Genomic DNA, 18902 nt, shown 5'->3' with positions numbered 1-18902 from the left:
AAAGGGGAGAACAGGTGACGTGCTAATAACTCTTAAGTAAATACCATTTGTTATTGTCACCTCTGAGCCTTCCAGAGAGGTGCACCATCCCTGGTCCTGGACCTACTCCCCTTTGGCTCTGTCTTTCACCAACCTGGAAAGGCAGGTTTGGAGAGAGAGTCTTGGAAGGGCTGGTGAGAAAGAGGAAGGAAGAGGATGGTAAAGAAATAGGGTCACCGAGAGCAACCAAGAGAAGGGCAGGGGCACGTGTGCCCGCTCACGTACACACAGTGGAGCAGAGAAGCAGCAACAGATGATGATTAAGGGGAGCGTTTCCCAGGGTTCATCTCTGAGGCCTCTTCTCAAGCTCTGGAACTCCGCAGGCATCGTGTCCCAGTGACTCTAACCCATACCCTCTAGTTCTGTGTCTCCTCCTTTCAGCATTTAGGATGTGTGACCTTCCTGACTTGCTGTGAGGTAGAGGAGACGATAAACTGACTGTGACTTAGCAAGGTTTGATGACATCAGCATTAAAGTGGAGCATCCTTATGATGCTGGGTATGGAAAGAATGTGGCATGACCAAGAAGATTACATTTGACTGGAAGGATTGATGGTTAGTAAAAGAAAGGGAAGATGGACTCCTCTCCTAGTTAGCAGTGAAGACCGGAGAGTCCTATCAAAATAAGGTCCAGCACTCACATGCCCAACAGACACTGATGGTGTCTGGTGCCTATCTTAGGTACACATCCTAGCTCTGGGAATGTGTTGGCGTCATGTCTCTTCTCTCTAGTGACTCATGACCTAGCAATTAAAGTAAACATAATGAACTGAAAATAAACTGAGCAGGTTTGACTTACGTATTTAGAAATACACACACACACACACACACACACACACATACACACATCTGTATTCTGTGCTTTCTGTTTCTCTTATAGATTCACAATGTATATCAACATGATAATGACTGAGAAGTTCTATAGTATACAGCTCTGGAGAACATTATTTAACTTAGAAATTCTAATATATTTAATAAAATGGGCTTTGTACGTGTGTGTGCGCGCGTGCTTACGTGCATGCGTGTGTAACATTAGCATCTTGAAAAACTAGAGAAACAGGGTGAGGGCTTGGACTTTGATAGCAAACAATGCCAGTCTCGTTACTAGCGCAAGACTTTAAGAAAGTCAGTTAACCTTTCTCATCATTTAATTAAGTTTCTTGCCAAAACTTATTAATATAGCACCAGGTTGTGTGCATGTATGTGTGTGAGTGTGTATGTGTGTGTGTGTGTGTGTATATATATATATATATATATATATTTGAGGGACATCAAGATGGGTGCATGGGAGAGGTGGGAGAGGTTAGAGGGCAGAAAGAGAAGGGAGGTAATAACTGTAATTTTGAAAAGCGAAAATTAATATAATAAAGAAAATGGAATGGCAGATATTATATTTTCTGAAAAACTAAAATATTAAAAACCTAAAGAAGGTGACATGGGGTCACCAACTCTAGCCAGACAGGGAAGGAACCAGCATAGGTTCAAACTAGTCCCTCTGAATATGGGTGACAGGTGTATGGCTGGAGCAGACTGAGGGGCCACTGGCAGTGGCAGCAGAATTTATCCCTACTGCTTGTACTGACTTTTTGGAACCTATTCTCTTTGGATGGGTACCTTGCTCAGCCTAGATGTAGTAGGGAGGGCCTTGGACCTTCCTCAAAGCAATGTACCTTATCCTCTCTGAGGAGTGGATGGCAGGGGTGGAGGGGAAAGGGAGGTAAAGAAGGAAGGAGGGAATGGGAGGAGGCGAGGGAGTGGGAACTGGGATTGGTATGTAAAATGAAAAAAAGATAGTTTGTCTTGTTTGTTTAAAAATAAAATTAAAAAATATTAATTTTTTTTTAAAGAAGGTGGCATGGGGTGGGCAGGCTGCTGCAGCAGGCACACTAACAAGGTGGCTCTCTGGAGCGAGACCTCAAAGCAGTCAGTGACATCCAGGTTGAAGGAAAAGAGCATTGCAGGTGGAAGAAACAGCAGACAGGGAGGCCTTTGGGCAAAGAGAGTTGATTGTGACCTTCAGCGTTGTCAGCAGCTCAGTGTGAACAGAGAACAGACTGTGATCAGCGCAGATGAGATCTAACTTCTGAGCAGGGACAGAGCTAGGTAGGCCACAAGAGGGTTGTTCTCTAAAGGAAGAAAGACAATGGCTTTGGTGTCATTTTTAGTGCGTAGTGTGCAGGGCAGCCATTCTTATATGGCGACCTTTTATTCCTGCTCCTGTAACGACCTTCTCCCCTCATTGTTGACATTTAGAACCAGAAGGCCACAGACTCAAGCTGTCTGGATTGATAACCGTAGGGTAGTTGTGGGCTTTAGAAATAATCGAATCCTCCCACTCCATGCAGCAACAAACTGGCAGCATCAAACTTGTTTATTCTTGAAGATATTGTCATCATTCCAGGAAATGCAAGGATATTTAATTCAGTTTTTTTTTTTTTTTTTGTTCTCTATGTTTCAAAGTCACCCTAGGATCTTAAGGTTATGGGATCCTGTTTCTCGGTGATTACCTTGGCTCATTGCTCCTTCCATCTCAGCTCCTCGTGTGATAAATAAACTCTACCCCAGCGCTGACTGTGCCGACAGCCTGTCTGTCCCATGCAGGAACTATCAGCCCTCTGTGGCCATTCAGCACATGACAGGTGGACAGTGGAAGAAATCAAATGCTGAATTTATCAAATTGTAGCTAGTGTAAGTAATTTTAGATAGGTAATTCCAACGAGTTAAAGGTTTTTGCTTTCGTTTTTGGTTTTTGACCACGGGAAAAGCCCTGAAACGCATTCACACAAATAAGCAGGTCAGTTAGTGAGAAATTCTTATGAAAAGAATGGAATATTCTTAAAGTTTGAATTAGCATGCAGAAATATATTAGCATAATTATTTGACCAGGTCATAAAAAAGACCATCTCATCCATATCTCAGAATTCATCTCTAGAAATCCTTATTTCATCAAGTGTTCAAAAGCAAATGATGAGGTCATCTTTGATGGAAATGCTCCATCCCGAAGAAGCTTGGGAAACGCCTGTGCCTGCTGTTTCTCTTGGAGACCAACAGGGTTCATCAACATAATACAGACGCCAAGAATTTTCTTCTGGAAAATAAGATTTAACATAGAAATCCCCGCATGCTAAAGAAAAGGTCTTATGTGCACATCAATATTGGTGTGTGTGTGTGTGTGTTTGTGTGTGTGTTTGTGTGTGTGTGTGTGTGTGTGTGTGTGTGTGTGTGTATGTGTGCACATAAGACCTTAGCATCCTGAGAAACTAGAGAAGCAGGGTGAGGACTTGGACTTTGATAGCAAACAATGCCAGGCTCATTACCAGCTCGTGACTTTAAGAAAGTCAGTTAACTTTCCTCACTATTTTGTCCAATAAAACTAACTAATACATCACCAGCTTGCGTGAGGATGAAATACAAAGAACAAGAGCCTATCACAGGTCTTCATACCTGGTGAGTTTCCCCTATTATTTTCTTTATACCTGGGCAGGGTTAGGTGACTGAGTGGCAGACTGTGGGTCAAGAGAGAAAGGTGCCATAGCCAGAGTTTGGTTATCGAAAACATTCATGAGCACTGTATTGAAAGAGGAATCTACGCTGCATCCCACGACTGTGCAGGTACGCCTGCACTAAATGCCTTACTACAGTTCATTCTCGACACAACCACCATTTGAGCTGGAGTGGAAGCATGTGGTCCTTTAAATCCCCTGCCCCATGCAAAGCAAAGAGCAGTCCCCTCATGTGTGCCTGTGCGCTCTCTGCTCTGGTCCGCCCTGCCCGTGCTTCTCTTCCACCACGCCAACCACTGTGAGTCTGTTCCTACAAGCTGACTTCTTTGCTGTTCGTCAGGTATGACGGTAACACGCCCACATGATTATAGGTGGTTGTGAGCAGTCCGAGTTGGGTGCTAGGAGCCAAACCCAGGTACTCTACAGAAACATCAATCATTCTTAACTGCTGAGCTCTCTTTCCAGCTGCCACTTGTTGGCAATTCTCTCTTATGTGCCAGATGCGGAGCATGGTACAGAAAAAGATACTCAGCTCTAATGCAGCGTATGTCCTGTAAGATGGAAACAGATAAAAGAAATCAAACATAGCACATCAGATGTGTGGAGCAAGGAGAATGAGCGATGGGTGAGGACTAGAGCAGGTGGGGTTTAGGGAGAGCTGAGAAGAAAGCACCCCAGTAAAGGACTGGTGGGTCTAAGAGAGGGAGGCTTAGGTAACCGGAAGAGCATGCTATACCAAACAGACAGCACACACACACATACACACAAATTAAATAAATCTAAACAAACAAACACACACAAAAAAAACACTGACTAGTAACCAGAAGCTGAAGTTGTGCACATTCTGTCCCTGCATTTAATTTGCAGGGTGGTTTACCCTGAGGAAGGAAACACATCTCCAGCATGGCCTCTGTGGTTTTTATTAGTATTTTCTGGGACCCATCAAACAAACACATAAAAACATATTTTTGAAAAATAGAATTCTTTCATTAAACAGACATTGCTTGGATTTAGCAGTTTAAGGGGGTAGGTTCTGCTTTAAAAAAACAAACAGTGGCAGTAGGGTTGTTGCCCACCAATTATCAACCCAGAAGCCAGATGGCAAGAACAAAATTTATAGCTACAGAATGATTAACCCCAATTCAACTAAACTCTGAAGCCCACATGTTTCAAAAGTTTGCGAGACACAGTTCCAAGAAATTTGGCTTTCTTAATGGCCTCCCTTATTCTAGAGCAGAATCGTGAGCCTCCCAGCTGAGGGTAATCCACCTGTGACCCTAAGAATGCCAGGATGGTGTTCCAATCTCATGGACAGTTCTCCTCCACAGGTCCAGATCAGGAGTCTCTCACCACCTATGCCCTCACATGCACTCCTCACATACGTGATGCTCCACAATGCACAGGGCACCGAACAGGTGCTTTGTTTTAACTACTGAAGAATAATGCAGTTGCTCCTCCCTCTTAGTAATCTCCCTTTTCTTATATTTTATACATTAAAAAATGACACACTTGCAAAACTAACATCTAACGTGCATGGCTAACCTTATCAATATATCCCTCAGCATTTTTCAAAAAGGAAAAAAAATAAAAACCAACCCCTAAATACTAAAACTGAGAACGGTTTTATGCTTAAATAGCAATTGACATCATATAAACACATTTATAATCTTCATTGATTAAATAGGTCGAGGGTTCATTACTGGCGTCTTGTAACCAGTTTAAGTCTCACAGTTCTGGATAAGGCAGTAGAACTGCCATCCAGCAGACACTGGTGTGTGGAAGCCTGTTTGAACGTCTTTTCAGCACAGGCAGGAGGCAGAGGAGAGCGTCACAGTAAACCAGTCACCACACAGGACATGTCCTTGGAGGTTTGGAAGCGACTCACATCCCAGTTAGGAACATGACTGTTGCCTGCCCAGTCAAAGGAATCTCCCAGAAGGCAGTCGCCACTCGTTCAGTGAATAGTTATCCTATTGCATCCCAGGTAAAAGGATCCTTACCTGGTCCCTGCCCTCAGAGGGCTTACAGTCTAACCAGACAGGAACTTGAAGGAAGGCACTGTTGTGTGGATCTCGTAGCCTTGGATCTGTCCTACTCAGGCAGTACGCTGAAGAAGCTGGGGTCCAGGTCCTTGCTTAATTTTATCAAGTCATATAGGAGTCTCTGATGATCTGAGTCATGTGAAGTAATAATGTTCCATTACTTGACTTAGGTTCCCATGGAAACCACTAATATGACACTTAGGCATATTCAAGGAGACTCTATTTAGTAAGCCTTCAGTCAATTAATCACAGATGAACTTATCAATTAAGTGACTATTCCTTAAAGAAAGAGGGGCTTCTCTGTAGAGCTTTCTCGTTTCTTTCAAACTGTGGTGGGGAGCACTCTACTACACCCCAAGTTGGCATAGCATCATTACCTGGAGTTTTTCTCCAAGTCATGAAGAGCACGTAGAAAACACAGCAGAGCCAAGAAAGTAGATATGAGAGCGCTCAATGTTACAGCCTATTTGAGTAGGCACTGGGTGCCAAGAAACCGTCACTCTCGGCAAACAGCACAATCTATTTATCTGCAGAACTGTTCCCACCGGTCCTCTCCAGACTCTCCTAACAAGGATAGCTCTGTGGTGAAGAAGCTGTTGATAGAGCCAAAGCCAGTTACAGGAATCCAAGAAACTCACAGGCTTCTGGAAAGTGAACCCAGAGAATGGCCTCACCACCCTAGACCAAAGCAGGAGAAACCATGCAAGGAACAGCAGAGAGAAAACAGGCAGATGCCCCTAATACCATCACATCACACACACGCGCGTGCACACACACACAAGCACACAGGCGCTCGAGCACACACACACAGAGGCACATAGCCCCCACACACACATAAGCACACAGGTATGCACACACCCGCACGCGTGAGTACACACACACACACACACACACAAGCACACAGGCACTTGAGCACATACACACACAGAGGCACACAGCCCCCACCCCACATAAACACACAGGTATGTGCGCACCCACACGCGTGAGTACACACACACACACACACATACACACACACATATACACACAGAATTTTCCTTCTGCAATATAAGCTTCTCTCTGCATTCCCAGCACAAACATTTCCTCTTGTACTTCCTGCTACGTGACTGCATTTATCTGACTTTAATTCTCATGTGGCTTCCTGAAAAAAAGAAATCTCCTCCATCTAGCGCATCCTATTGTCCCTGTTATTTAAATATATATTGACTTCAAGGTCTTGCTTCTTCTTTACTCTGGAGACTGGAAGGTTCTTTGAATCTCTTTGTCTTTCATATTGACTGGTTCATTTGGTGTTCTCACTCACGGGTACTGTTGCCCTCCTGGAGACATTTGACAGTTTCTAGGAATACTTTGGATTGTCACAGGTATGAAATACTGATGGAGGTCATAGGTGTTGCTACACATTTACAATGCATACTACAACCCCCACCACAAAGAATGGACCAGCCCCAAATGTCAACTGTTCCCAGGGAGAAACCTTAAACTACAGAAACAAGAGCACGCTCGTCCGTCATTCCCATAGCACCACCTCCGTTTCCTGCTTATTTTTCAGTAGTTGGGCTGAATTCTACACAGCTAGAAGTAAGCGCATGTGGCCAATGACTTCTTAACCATCCAAGGGTAAAGGGAGTGCAGGAAAATCATCCATGAATGAAGGTAAAGCCTCCCCCACCATCATTTTCATCTATGTCAGCATTCCCAGGCATGTAATCATGCAGTGATCACAGGCCACTCTGGCTTATGGAAGTTCCCCCCCCCCCTCTACTCACTGCTTCCTAAGTCAAGTTAAATTTCTCAGCATCCTTTGGGTTGATTCCATCAATCTGAGACCCTGAACTTTGTCCTACCAATGAATCCCATTTCTCTTGAGAAAGTCACATGGACGCTTCTGTGTAGAGAACATGTCACCTGTTTTCTTCTAAATCATTTTGTAAATGAAAACATTTAATGCCCTCTTATTTCTTTTTCCTTCCTCTTAGCAAGAAGCACAAGGCTACAGGCCCTGTTGTTCTTGGGGGAAGAAAAGAACATCACAACAGAGACAACAGCGAATCACAACCACATACAGTTTCGTAGTTCACAGAAAACTGTGTACATTTGTTCCCCACATAGGACATACTTCAAAGTAACAAAATAATTGCTTTCGCCAGCTGTAGTGCTCATTCTTCCCATCAGAAGTCGATGTTTTTTGTCCCTTCATGGTACATAAATATCACTGAACAGCAGTCTTTGAAATATTTACGTCTAGTTCTTCATCGATCATATAACCCATTTGCTGTGTGTTTTTGGTTTGTGTCCCAAGGGTCGGCAGCCTCAGTTCTCGTTTTCTCTCCATCCACGAGCGTTCTTCCCGAATTTATAGACCAGCCGTCGTCCGTCCACGCGCTCCAGGATCTCTCGCTTGTAGTAGTATCTGTAAGAAGGAGATGAGTAAGGTGGCCATTCAGCCTGAGCACGGCAGGGAGTGCCCGCGCCTGTGGCCCTGCCCTTCAGGAACACGGAGGTGCTCACCTCATGGCCCGGCTGAGCTTCTCGTAGGTCATGCTGCTGTTGTTCTTCTTCTTCCCCCACAGCTGAGCCACGGCCTCCGACTTCAGGAACCTGAAGATGCCTTCGGAACGGTCTTCCCATTTGATCAGTCCTGGGTTCTTGTCTGGGCTCAGGAGAATGTCCCGAATGAACTCCCATAAGTGAGTCCCTCTTGGGTCTGATGAAAAGCAAGACACGATGACTTATTAACGGGCCGGATCAGAGAACAGGAGGGAGAGAGAATGTGGAGTTACAGCGTCTTCCTTGAGATACAGAATCACCGGGTAGTCACTGTAAGAACGAACAACTCGTCTAGCCAAGGTGTGGGGAAGCTCAGTGGTTTAATCAATGTGGCATTTGGCTACTGGCAAAGCCAGGAATAGAGAATTGGTGTTAACTGTGTAATCCAGGCCAAGTTTCTTCTACTGTTCACAAATGGCCCGGGTTTCGTTTCAGACAGCAATTCTCAGTCACTTATCTAATCCGTCACTTGTTTTAGTTACTCCAACCCTACAGCTGTGCTCCAGCCATGACGTCAGTAGAACACTAGAGCCTTAACTCCAGAAGCATGTTGGGCCAGGGGAGTTAGCAAACCGGGGTTAGAGGAACCAGCTTAAAAGCTAGGCAGCTCCTGAAATATGATTTTACTTCCAGGAGTTGCATGTCAGAGCCCCTTCCCCTTGCAACTCAAGAGACTGTATGAGTTTACCTGTATGAGACAAGCTGGTGGAGCAGACAGTTAAGACACCCCAAGTCTCTGTCATTTCTAGGTTGTACAGTTTTGACGGTTCTCTGTCTCTGAAAGTCTATATGAGTCCATAAGATTTTCTCCCTGGGGAAATCTGATTCCCAGAGAGCAGAGTTGAGTCTTCAGAATAAACAGTCCTCCCCCGAAGAAAGAGTGATGTATGCCAGCCACTCCTTTCCAACTCCCTCCTTGTTCTATTCTGGTTTTTCCTAGACAAAGGAAAATCTATAACCTATGCTCACAAGTTCTTATCCACTTAGTGCCCTGGTTCTAGAGAAATTAAGATGAGGGAGAAATCCCCAAGAGGCCCGGCTTTCAGAAACAGTCAACAGGGAGTCACCTTGATAGAAAACAAGCCCCCTTTAGAGGCAAAGGAGTGGAGACAGAGGCGATACTGCCAGACAACTTACTGTGCTTTTTGGTGTGGGACTTTATGGGGTGGTCTGGTTCCTTTTTCATGTCAGGTGACTCTGCTAAGGGAAAAAGTGAGAGCCCCTCAGTTTACACACCTCAGGCAAGTATCATTCTCACAACACACTTGGTCACTATCCACAGACTACTCCCCCCCCACTGTATGTTAGACGCACTGTGGGGAAAAATACTGCAGGGTAGAAATGGGGGTCGAGGCAGAGAAGTGGGACTTGTTTGCAACTTAATATAAGAGAGACACAGAAGACTTCTGTGACAAAGGGACCCACGGGATGTAGGGGAGGTGGCCACTCAGAGTACCTGGGGACGAACTTTCCAGATATAAAGACAGTAAGTGCAAAATGCCTCAGGTCACTGTGCATGAAGTGTTTACACAGCACAGAAAGAAGCCAGTGCGGATGTGAAGAAGGGGCACAGGGATGGGAAGTGAAGTTCTGATCATTAATGCCTTACAGAAATTTTTGAAAGGACTTTGTTCTGCTTCATTCTGAGAGAGAAGGTAAACCATGGAAAGATTTAGATCATCCAAAGGATGTTTTTATAACATAATAAAAAAATGTAAACACTCATAACAACGAAGGACAACGTCTAAGCCAGAGGAGTGCCATTTTTGGCATGCAAAGTTACATTTTAATCACCTTGACAAAGGGGCCATTGAGTGGCCTGTGCTCAGCACAGAGGGCCACAGTGGACTATGGAAACACAGATTAGTTTAACAAATGACTCTTTATGGTAACCCTTTCATTGTCTCCAGAGAGGAGAAGACAGAGGCAGATCTATGATGTGAAAATTCTCCTAAAACCTAAACCGCTGATGTTCTCAGGTATATATGACAGATTGACGCATTTAATCCCAGCCAAAGCTGACTGAAGGAGGCAAGAGATCAAGCAGGGACAAGAGGAACAGTAGGAGACTGGGTGACATGCCATGAGAGCAGCTACCCTGGAGGAACAAGGTCAATTGTCTGCTAGGTGGTAGGATGAAAATATAAAGCCTGGGGATTTATCACATAGATTACAAAGAACCAGAACCAAGAAGTCCCAAGGCTCCCAGAGATGGTGAACATTTAAGAGGTGGGGACACTAACTAGCTGTCAAGCCTGATTTGATTATCACATATTATATAAAACTGCCAAACTGTCACAGCATGGCTCATGAATATAATGTTATTATGGATTAATTTTTAAAAGAAGAAGGGACTGGAGAGATGGCTCAGCAGTTAAAAGTACTTGTTGCGCTTGCAGATGATTTGAATTTGATTCCCAGTACCCACATGGTGGTTCACAACTATCTACAATTCTAGTTCTAGGGGATCTGATGACTCTTATGATTGCCACAGTCACCAGGCGCACCAGTGGTACACACACATATGTGCAGGCAAAACACTCGTGTGCATAAATAAAAACAAATACGTCTTTTTATTTTGAAAAACTGTTAAAGAAAGGGAAAACTAACAACTTAGTGCCCCCCAGGTGTGTGAGTGTGTCTGTGTGTCTGTGTTTGTCTATATCTGTCTGTGTGTGTCTGTGTTTGTATATGTTCAAGGGTAACTCAGGGGTTGGGCGGACCATTGATGATCTCATCCCAAGCCCCATAACCAATAGCTAGCCAATTTTGATACAAAATGTTCCTAAATACACGTCAATTCTTAAAAGAAATTAAGCAAAACATGTCTCTTCTCGTGGCATTATGGTAAAACTTCCTAATATAGGGATCCCTGGTAAGGTCTTTGAGAGCATTCTAGACTCATCGACACTGTGCTTAGGGAGGGGTCCAGGCATACATCTCAGAGAGCAGGCCACTGTTCAAAAAAGAGCTTATGAACCACAAAAGTTAGCTAAAGAGACTAAGCAGACTGGGGCTATGGCTCAGGGTGAGAGCACTCGTACCAAGAAGGCAGTACCAACAGTAAAGACAAGATAACATAAAATACTTAAGAAAAATAGCTACTGTTTATTGAGTTCTTGCCATGTGATGGTCACAATACTAAGCATTTTCCTTGACTTCTCTTATGCCATTCATACAATAATAATATAAGGTAGGTACCACTGTATAACTCATACAAAAACCCTATAAGGTTGGGTTTGCGTCTATGGAGAATCCAAGAAACAGCCTGACAGTAGAGCCTGGCTGTAAATATCAAGAGTTGGATCCCAGAAGCTTTGCTCCTAACACTTTCCTAAAAGGAGGCTCTTTGGTCACACAACACACTTCTCAAATGACTTTCTAAGAGGCAATCCACTTCCACGGTATCTTCACAAAAACAAAGACAAAGGGATAAAAATCTGTGGACTGGTTCTATACTTCCCAGTGTGTTGGTCCATCCACTTACCCATCCGTCCATCTAACCATCCATCCATCCATCCATCCACCCACCCACCCATCCCTGAGCTTCTCACACATCCAAATTCCCAAGAGTTTCTCCAAAAACCATGGTGTGATGAGAAGAGGGATTACATAAAAGAGAAACTCCTCATTCTAAGTAAGAATTTCTCTCCTGGCATTGATGCCAGCGGGGCCTGGTCTTCTGTAGCTTTCTCTGAAATCCAAAAGGATCAATACACAGAATTAGAAGGATACCTCTCTTGGCCCCCTGCAGTTTCACAGGCCAGGGTTGCAACACCCCAACAGGACATGATGACATTGAGACAGGTCTGGCACCCACCCCGGTTTCCCAGTGATACATCACCCTGACAAGGCCACGTTGTTCTGGAGACAAAGAATGGCATTTACCCAGCAGGCCACAAGCAAAGCTCATTTTCCAATGAGACCCAGGAGGAAGCAGGGCCATGATTTCAGAGCCAGGGATGGCTTCAGAAAAACACAAGAGCTTCTTGGCACACTGGCCTTACTCTGCATGGGGCTTCAGTCTGACGCAGAATCAAGTACTTTGGGGCTATGGTATCTCTGAGAATCTAAATGTTCTCCCCCAGAAAATACAAGTGTGTTACACTAATGAAATTTGGTCAGTCATTTCAGGGATCCCTGGCTCACTTAGGGAGTTCGTGGACTCTAGATTAAAAGACTGCATTAATTCTCTTTGAGATGACAGCCTTTTCCTGAAGTTGGAACACACACACACACACACACACACACACACACACAGAGAGAGAGAGAGAGAGAGAGAGAGAGAGACTAGATGTTCCCATCCTCACATGGGAGAATAAGTAATCCAGTTCAAAAAGATAAATGTTTCTTCCAGACATTCTTCTCTTGCCAACGTACAGAGGAAGTCACAAAAACCCTACCAGTCTTAGCTCTAAAGCCTTTTGATCTATGAGCTCATTTAATACAACTGCCTCCCTCCCGCCCCCTTGTACTCCCCACTGCCACAAAACAAAAGCCAGACCTTTGAAGTGAGTCATGTGGTCAAGTGATTCATTTGTATGAAAGAATGGCTAGCTCTATAGAGGTTGTCCAGCCTGGGTTTCTCTTGTTTCTCTCTCAGACACTTGGGGTCACGGTGTCCGTGGGGTCTGGGCAGAAGCAGTGACAAGACCCAAGTTCACAGTATAAATGAGAGCCTATGCTTTCAGCCTAGCTGCTTCACAAGAAGGCAGAGATTAGATGTATTTGCATATGAGTCAGCCATGAGCCATTTCTTTACGGGATATACAAATTTTAGTGTTCTAATAGACCGTGCCACCCTAGCTTGAGGCTCAGTAAGTCAGTAGATAAACACATCAAGCCCGAGATGGCATGACTGGTTTTGGCACTATCGAGCAGATCAGAATACTGGTGGCAGCCATTTTATGAAATGGGCAGAAGGGAAAAAAATCCAAACAAAGCCGGCTTCCCTGCCTGTGCTATCGAGGAGACCATCATTTGACACAGAGCCTCGCCTTAGCTCAGCTGGAACTTGCATGAAAACATAGAAAGACGTTGAACTACACGCTATTTTATAGGATCTTGAAATAACAAGGCTAGAGCAGGTGGCAGAGGTCTTTGGGGGCATTCTGGCCCCACCCACCAGACACTAAACTATTCTGGAAGGAACGAACACATATATGGCTGCAATCAATGTCCCTACCAGACCTAAAATCCAAAGAGTCCACCTACAGCAGACACCGAGGTGTTTTACTTTTTTTTTTTTTTAGATAGAAAGCTTGGATTATACATCTCATTTTCAAGCCTGTTACTACGGCAGGAAGATAATGGAGATAAAGGAGCGTGGTGAAGGTGAGGGAGACAGATTCATAAAGCTCATTTTAAGGGCCATCTGAAAGCACAGTTGGTGGCCACAGGAGACAGCAGCTCCCTGCTATTACAACACGCAGGTGTAGGCTGTCTCCAGTCCCTGCTGTTCTGTGTTCTAGAAGATGTAAGGCACAGAGAGGCGCAGGCAGACCTGGATGTGAGGTAATAGGGTTGTGACTTCCTGGAGTTTGCCGGGAGCAATTGGTTCAACTTTATCCTTAGTGGAAACCTTTTGCCTCCTCAAAGACTCCACAGGAAAGAATGGAAGGTGACACCACAGGAAGTGACACCACAGGAAGTGACACCACAGGAAGTAACACCACAGGAAGTAGTACCACAGGAAGTTGGAGTGGAAATTAATGGGTGACTTGGGTGCTTTCTTCAGTCCTGAAGCTGGTAGTCTTCTCTAGATGGCAACAATTGCCAGAGAAAATTCCCCAGATGGCCTGTTCCTCCATAGTGACAGGTACCCTACTCCTTTTCTGACATTGGCCTTGCTTCCAGATTTTAACAAATCCCTTCGAAGGATACACACTAAAGGCTTGTAGGACAGGGCTGTCTTCAGATCTCAACTACAATACCAAAGGTGCTTAAACTAGCTCCCAGCTCTCTCCTTCATAGACCCAAAGAGGTCCAGAAATAACCAGGTAAAGGAACAACACGAAATTTTTTGTTTAGCCAATTCTTATAGCACACATATAAATGTAGCTAATGTCTGAAAGCTCCTTCCCAGACCTAACCCCAGTGTGCCATTATGGCTATAACCTTTGACAAAGTGTCATGCATGGGTAGACCCTAGCTGTATCCAATCAGGACAATGCAACTAATGAGAACATAGCTGACACAGGGCCGATGCTCTGACTGCAGAATACTGATGAGCCATCAAGTTTAGTCTGGGGTTGGGGAGGGGGATGCTGGGATGGGTGTTTGGGATGTAATTGAAAATTAATTCTAGCCTTCTCACCAATAAATACAAATAATTTCACCAGGTTTAACTCCAAAGCAAATTTGTGTTGAGAGAGAGAGAGAGAGAGAGAGAGAGAGAGAGAGAAGGAGAAGGAGAAGGAGAAGGAGAAGGAGAAGGAGGAGAGAAGAAGAAGAAGAAGAAGAAGAAGAAGAAGAAGAAGAAGAAGAAGAAGAAGAAGAAGAAGAAGAAGAAGAAGAAGAAGAAGAAGAAGAAGAAGGAAAACTCAAGGAACTTTGTTGTCTAGAGAGAGTGGCTAGTTACAGCCTTTGGTGTGCACATACTGGCTGGGAAGCACAACTTCTCATTCAGATGGCAACTCAGTTCATTCCCTAGATTTTCAGTGAGAAAGACTCCAGCAAGGTAGCAAGTTAGGACGGCAGTAAGTTTTATTAATAATTACTAAGCGTGGGCAGGAGGCAAAGCCAGCCTGTGTCTGGACAGCTTACCAGCTGGAAGGTGACTGGAGGTTGTCATGGAGATCTGGGCCCGGCAGAAAGTTTTACTGTCCAGCAGGTCTGCAGGAAACAAAAAAGGAGGAAAGGGAAAGGACATTGAGAGACCCTCCTGATGACACAGTACCGAAGCAGAAGAGCATGCAGAAGGGCCTTCGGAGTCTGAGAGTTAGTTACCTACTGTGCTACCATAGCTGGGTTCATAAAGATAGCTCTCTTCTTTCCACGTGTTCATAAGGGAAGGATCTGCGAGGAACGGAGAATGGGGAAGGTCAACAATTGTTATCTCTGGGTCGAAGAATTCCCATTCTCAGTGTCTGCTCATTCAAGAGGCAGAGGGAAGGAAGAGGCAGCCGTGAGGAGTAAGACTCTACTTCAGCCACGTGTCTCTTTATAGCAGTGCCGGCCCATTTTTCTCCCAGCTCCATGAGACTAGCTTTGTTATGGGTCTAACCTTGTGAGACACACGCATTTTATTCCCAGGTCCTCTCCTAGACCAGTGCTCCTTTCATCTAGAATTGCTCCGACCTTGCTTGACCTCACTTGACCTCACTCCTACCACATAATCACCAGAATAATTTTACTTTGGAGTGGAGGGAAGGCTTTGTCAGAGATGAAGAAAAGTATAATAAGGGATTAATGAGCATTATTCTTTCTGGGGGTCATAGGGAACTGATGGTGTTTCTTTCAGAGAAAAACCAGGCCAGTTTTCTTACAGTTCCTTCACTGCTGAATTTCAGAGACTAGCTACTCTTAAGATGGGTGATAGTCGTTGCTGTCTAGGTTTTCTCCAAGTAGGTTAAGGGTGATACAAATTCTCAAAACTCCGGAGAAGGTGGAAAATGTCACCAAATCACACAGTTTTTATGGGTGGGCCTTTGAATCTCTGGGAGAAGCAGAAAATGGCCCCCTCACTCCAAGTTTCTTCTCCTGTATGCTATGTCTCAAGAGTTAGTTGGAGTGAGACACACTCTTCAGATTGTGGATTAGAAGGAACTCCTTTCCACCTGCCCCAAGAAAGCCCAACTCCCACACAATGACAGATCCAGGCCAACATAAGCATTTGCTCTGCGGGCTGGCCAAGAGCTTGATGCTCTTAACTTGTCCCTGGCATCAAACTCTTAGCCCCCAATCTGGGCTGCTTTGACTTCCCTGATACCCAAGTTCCACATGTAAGGATCAGGATGGCAGCCACTGGCTGAGCTGTGTTTTGTTTTTATAGCATAAATAGTATAATGCCTGACTCACTGGTTAAGCCCTCTTGTTTACGACATGGGGATTTAGCTGGTATTTGAACTCACAGCTACGTGTTTGGGCACCCTAAGCCCAATCTCTTGGGGTTACACCCTCTGTCCTTGTTGGGTCACCTTGTACATCTGTTGTTGTCTCTAAAAACAACTTCCAAAGAGACTTGGGGGCGTTGGCCCCTCTGTGAGCCTCCTCTCCCCTCTTCCCAGGGTGGACCTTCTCCACCCTTAAGCTCAACTTTTCTGAACCAGCAACACAAGAATGTCCGGATGGTCAAGAAGGATTATCATCTTCTTTGGGGCCTCTCCAATATCACCCTGGCCCCTGCAGCAGGGTTATATGTAAGGCCAAGGCCATTCTCTAAGCCAAAACCTGATTTGTCTCCAGAGCTTGGGCAGACCTACAAAACACAGACCATCCGAGTTAAAGGGAGGCCTGGTTAATATGCTTGGCAGCTATTTTTTCCTTTAATAATGGTAGACCAGGGCCCTTATAAAAGATTAAATAACTACATGAGCTAATTTCGGTGCCAAGTGATTCAAACCACCCCCAGGTCAGATCGTGTCCTTGGTGACTATCGCACAACCCTCAGGGAGACCTGATGCAAACCTTGCCAGCCCACGTGGCCTATAATCTACCTGATGTGGACACAGGGAGCGACTCAGGAGCAGTGCCATCTGCGTAATTTTTTGTGTGTGCCCATGAAGTTTAGGGAACAGAGGAAAGAGCACAAAAATGAACGCAGACATTATGAAACTGTTGACTTTGCTCAGCTGGCAGGACAGGATCTTTCAAGCAGAAATATCCTCGCGAGGACTGGGCTCTACAGTCACCTTCAACCTCCCCAGGGGAAAGCTCACTAGGGCCCAGAGACTATGCTAGCTGCAATATCAAGACAGCATCTCCCTCCTTGTGAAGCTCACTCCCATGGAGGGGTGCGTAACAAAGACTTCTTTCTTCCCTTGCTTTTCTGAACCCAGTCTCACTTTTTCTGAGAAGAAAGCCCACCTTAAAGTCCGTATTTACACAGCGACTGGCCTTGGATCTGGATGGTACCGTGACCAGGGGAGGGATGCCTCAGCACTCATCCATACATTAGACATAATCAGTGGTCATTGGTCCCAAGGGCAAGGAAGAGGCTTATGGCAGGGTGGCCCCTTGGAGGCAGGGGAGTCACCTCCATGGATTCCCTGCCAACTCTTTACCCATGCTCTCCTGTTCTCCCTCCTCTTTTTCTCCTCAGGGCTTTGCCTGGTCAAGTTGGCTCCGCCTCCCGGCACTCACCTGCTTGCTCAGTCTTGACAATGACATTGTGTGTGGACTGGAAAAGGTCACTGCTGCACTGGCCTGTGAAGGACGGATGGAAAAGTCAAAAGGCCCAGACAGAGTCAAAACTTGACACGTTAATGAGAACATAAGGCTTCTTTGAAGAGTGTCGGCCATCTTGCTGCCTTTCCTGGTTTGTCAGTGGGAGTCTCCCCACCAGCCTCAGCACACCCGAGTCTGGGACCGTCTCTGTCCCCAGAGAACTCCTAGTCCTAGGCACCGGTACGAGTTGGATTACTTGGTGTTAGACGTAAAGAATGTCATAAACAAGGATGTCACCTTCTCCAATACTACGAGCTGCAAGACGTTGCTATTCCAGTCTCAGTCTCCTCCTCGGTAAAGTCGGGGGATTAAACTTATATAGAGTTACTTATGTGACCTCTGAGAAGCTCTCTCACACTCAGATATCATATGAAAAGAAAGTAAAAACGCACAGAAAGGCATTTTACCTTCACCAGCATTCAAGACTTTGATCTTAAACTCAATCAACCCCACCTTCATTAGATTCGTTTATAAGTCACATCTGGATAAAATACCAGGAGTTTCCTTTCCTTTGCCTATGCCTTCAGCTCTCACACTTGCAGTGCTTGCCAGATACTCTCCTGTGATACCAGTAGTTCATACTTCTGACCTTCAGTTTTCCCATCTTTAAAATAGGTACAATATTTTGCCATACGGGACATTTGATGAATCAATTCACAGTATAAATATAGATGCAACAAATGCAAACTAGTGGGATCTGTGTAGAAACAGAAATAACAAGCCCAGGGTGAAACGCCTACCATTTGGCACTCAGAGGCAAGAACGGTAAGATCAAACAATTCAAGGAAGGTCAAAGATGGTCACCACACCTCCCAAGCCTCCCTCCTCAATCTTCTGTCAGAGAAAAGCTTCACAGGAATGCACATAATTAAAAGTGGCATTTTTAATTCTTCTCCTAGAAGTCTGCTCTTTGCAAAGATTCCTGAAAGCTATTTAAATAATAGAGCCTTGTTTTGTGTGACTTCAATAAGAATAAAATGAGTAACCACCACCATGAGGTGAATGGGAAGAAGGGAATGCCAGGGTGCCAGATGAGGACATCCAAAGTGATGTCGTGGCTGCCAGCAACATTGCCACACTCCCCGCTGATGGCGGCTGTCCTCACAGCTCTAGAGCTCACATGTACTGAGCCCTGGTCACTTGTCAGACACAGGCTCAACTGAGACATAAATTCACTTTCCGGTGGGTCAGCTCTGTGTGTCTGTGTGTGTGTCTGTGTGTGTGTCTGTGTGTGTGTGTCTGTGTGTCTGTGTGTGTCTGTGTGTGTGTCTGTGTGTGTGGTGTGTGTCTGTGTGTGTGTGGTGTGTGTCTGTGTGTGTGTCTGTGTGTCTGTGTGTGTGTCTGTGTGTCTGTGTCTGTGTGTGTGTCTGTGTGTCTGTGTC

General features: G+C 45.0%; 1 protein-coding gene across 3 annotated transcripts in view; it reads right to left on the bottom strand.

Annotated features, from left to right (window-relative positions):
• Positions 1 to 4445: 4445 nt before the first annotated feature.
• Ehf (ETS homologous factor) overlaps positions 4446 to 18902 on the bottom strand; it is a 42768-nt gene continuing 28311 nt past the window's right edge. For 2 of the 3 annotated variants that reach the window (XM_048443633.3, XM_085696695.2), the window contains exons 4-9: positions 17437 to 17499; positions 15082 to 15150; positions 14899 to 14967; positions 9271 to 9333; positions 8095 to 8290; positions 4446 to 7996 (exon numbers count right to left, since the gene is read on the bottom strand). In XM_048443633.3, the coding sequence (XP_048299590.1) occupies positions 7897 to 7996; positions 8095 to 8290; positions 9271 to 9333; positions 14899 to 14967; positions 15082 to 15150; positions 17437 to 17499 (560 nt within the window). In that variant the 3' untranslated portion in view covers positions 4446 to 7896. The remainder of the gene's footprint in view (positions 7997 to 8094; positions 8291 to 9270; positions 9334 to 14898; positions 14968 to 15081; positions 15151 to 17436; positions 17500 to 18902) is intronic. The other variant, XM_048443634.3, reaches the window with a different exon arrangement.

Source organism: Myodes glareolus, chromosome 10, assembly GCF_982192425.1.
Source record: "Myodes glareolus chromosome 10, mMyoGla1.1, whole genome shotgun sequence".
Lineage (NCBI taxonomy): Eukaryota > Metazoa > Chordata > Mammalia > Rodentia > Cricetidae > Myodes > Myodes glareolus.
This window is presented reverse-complemented; position numbering and strand designations above follow the sequence as displayed.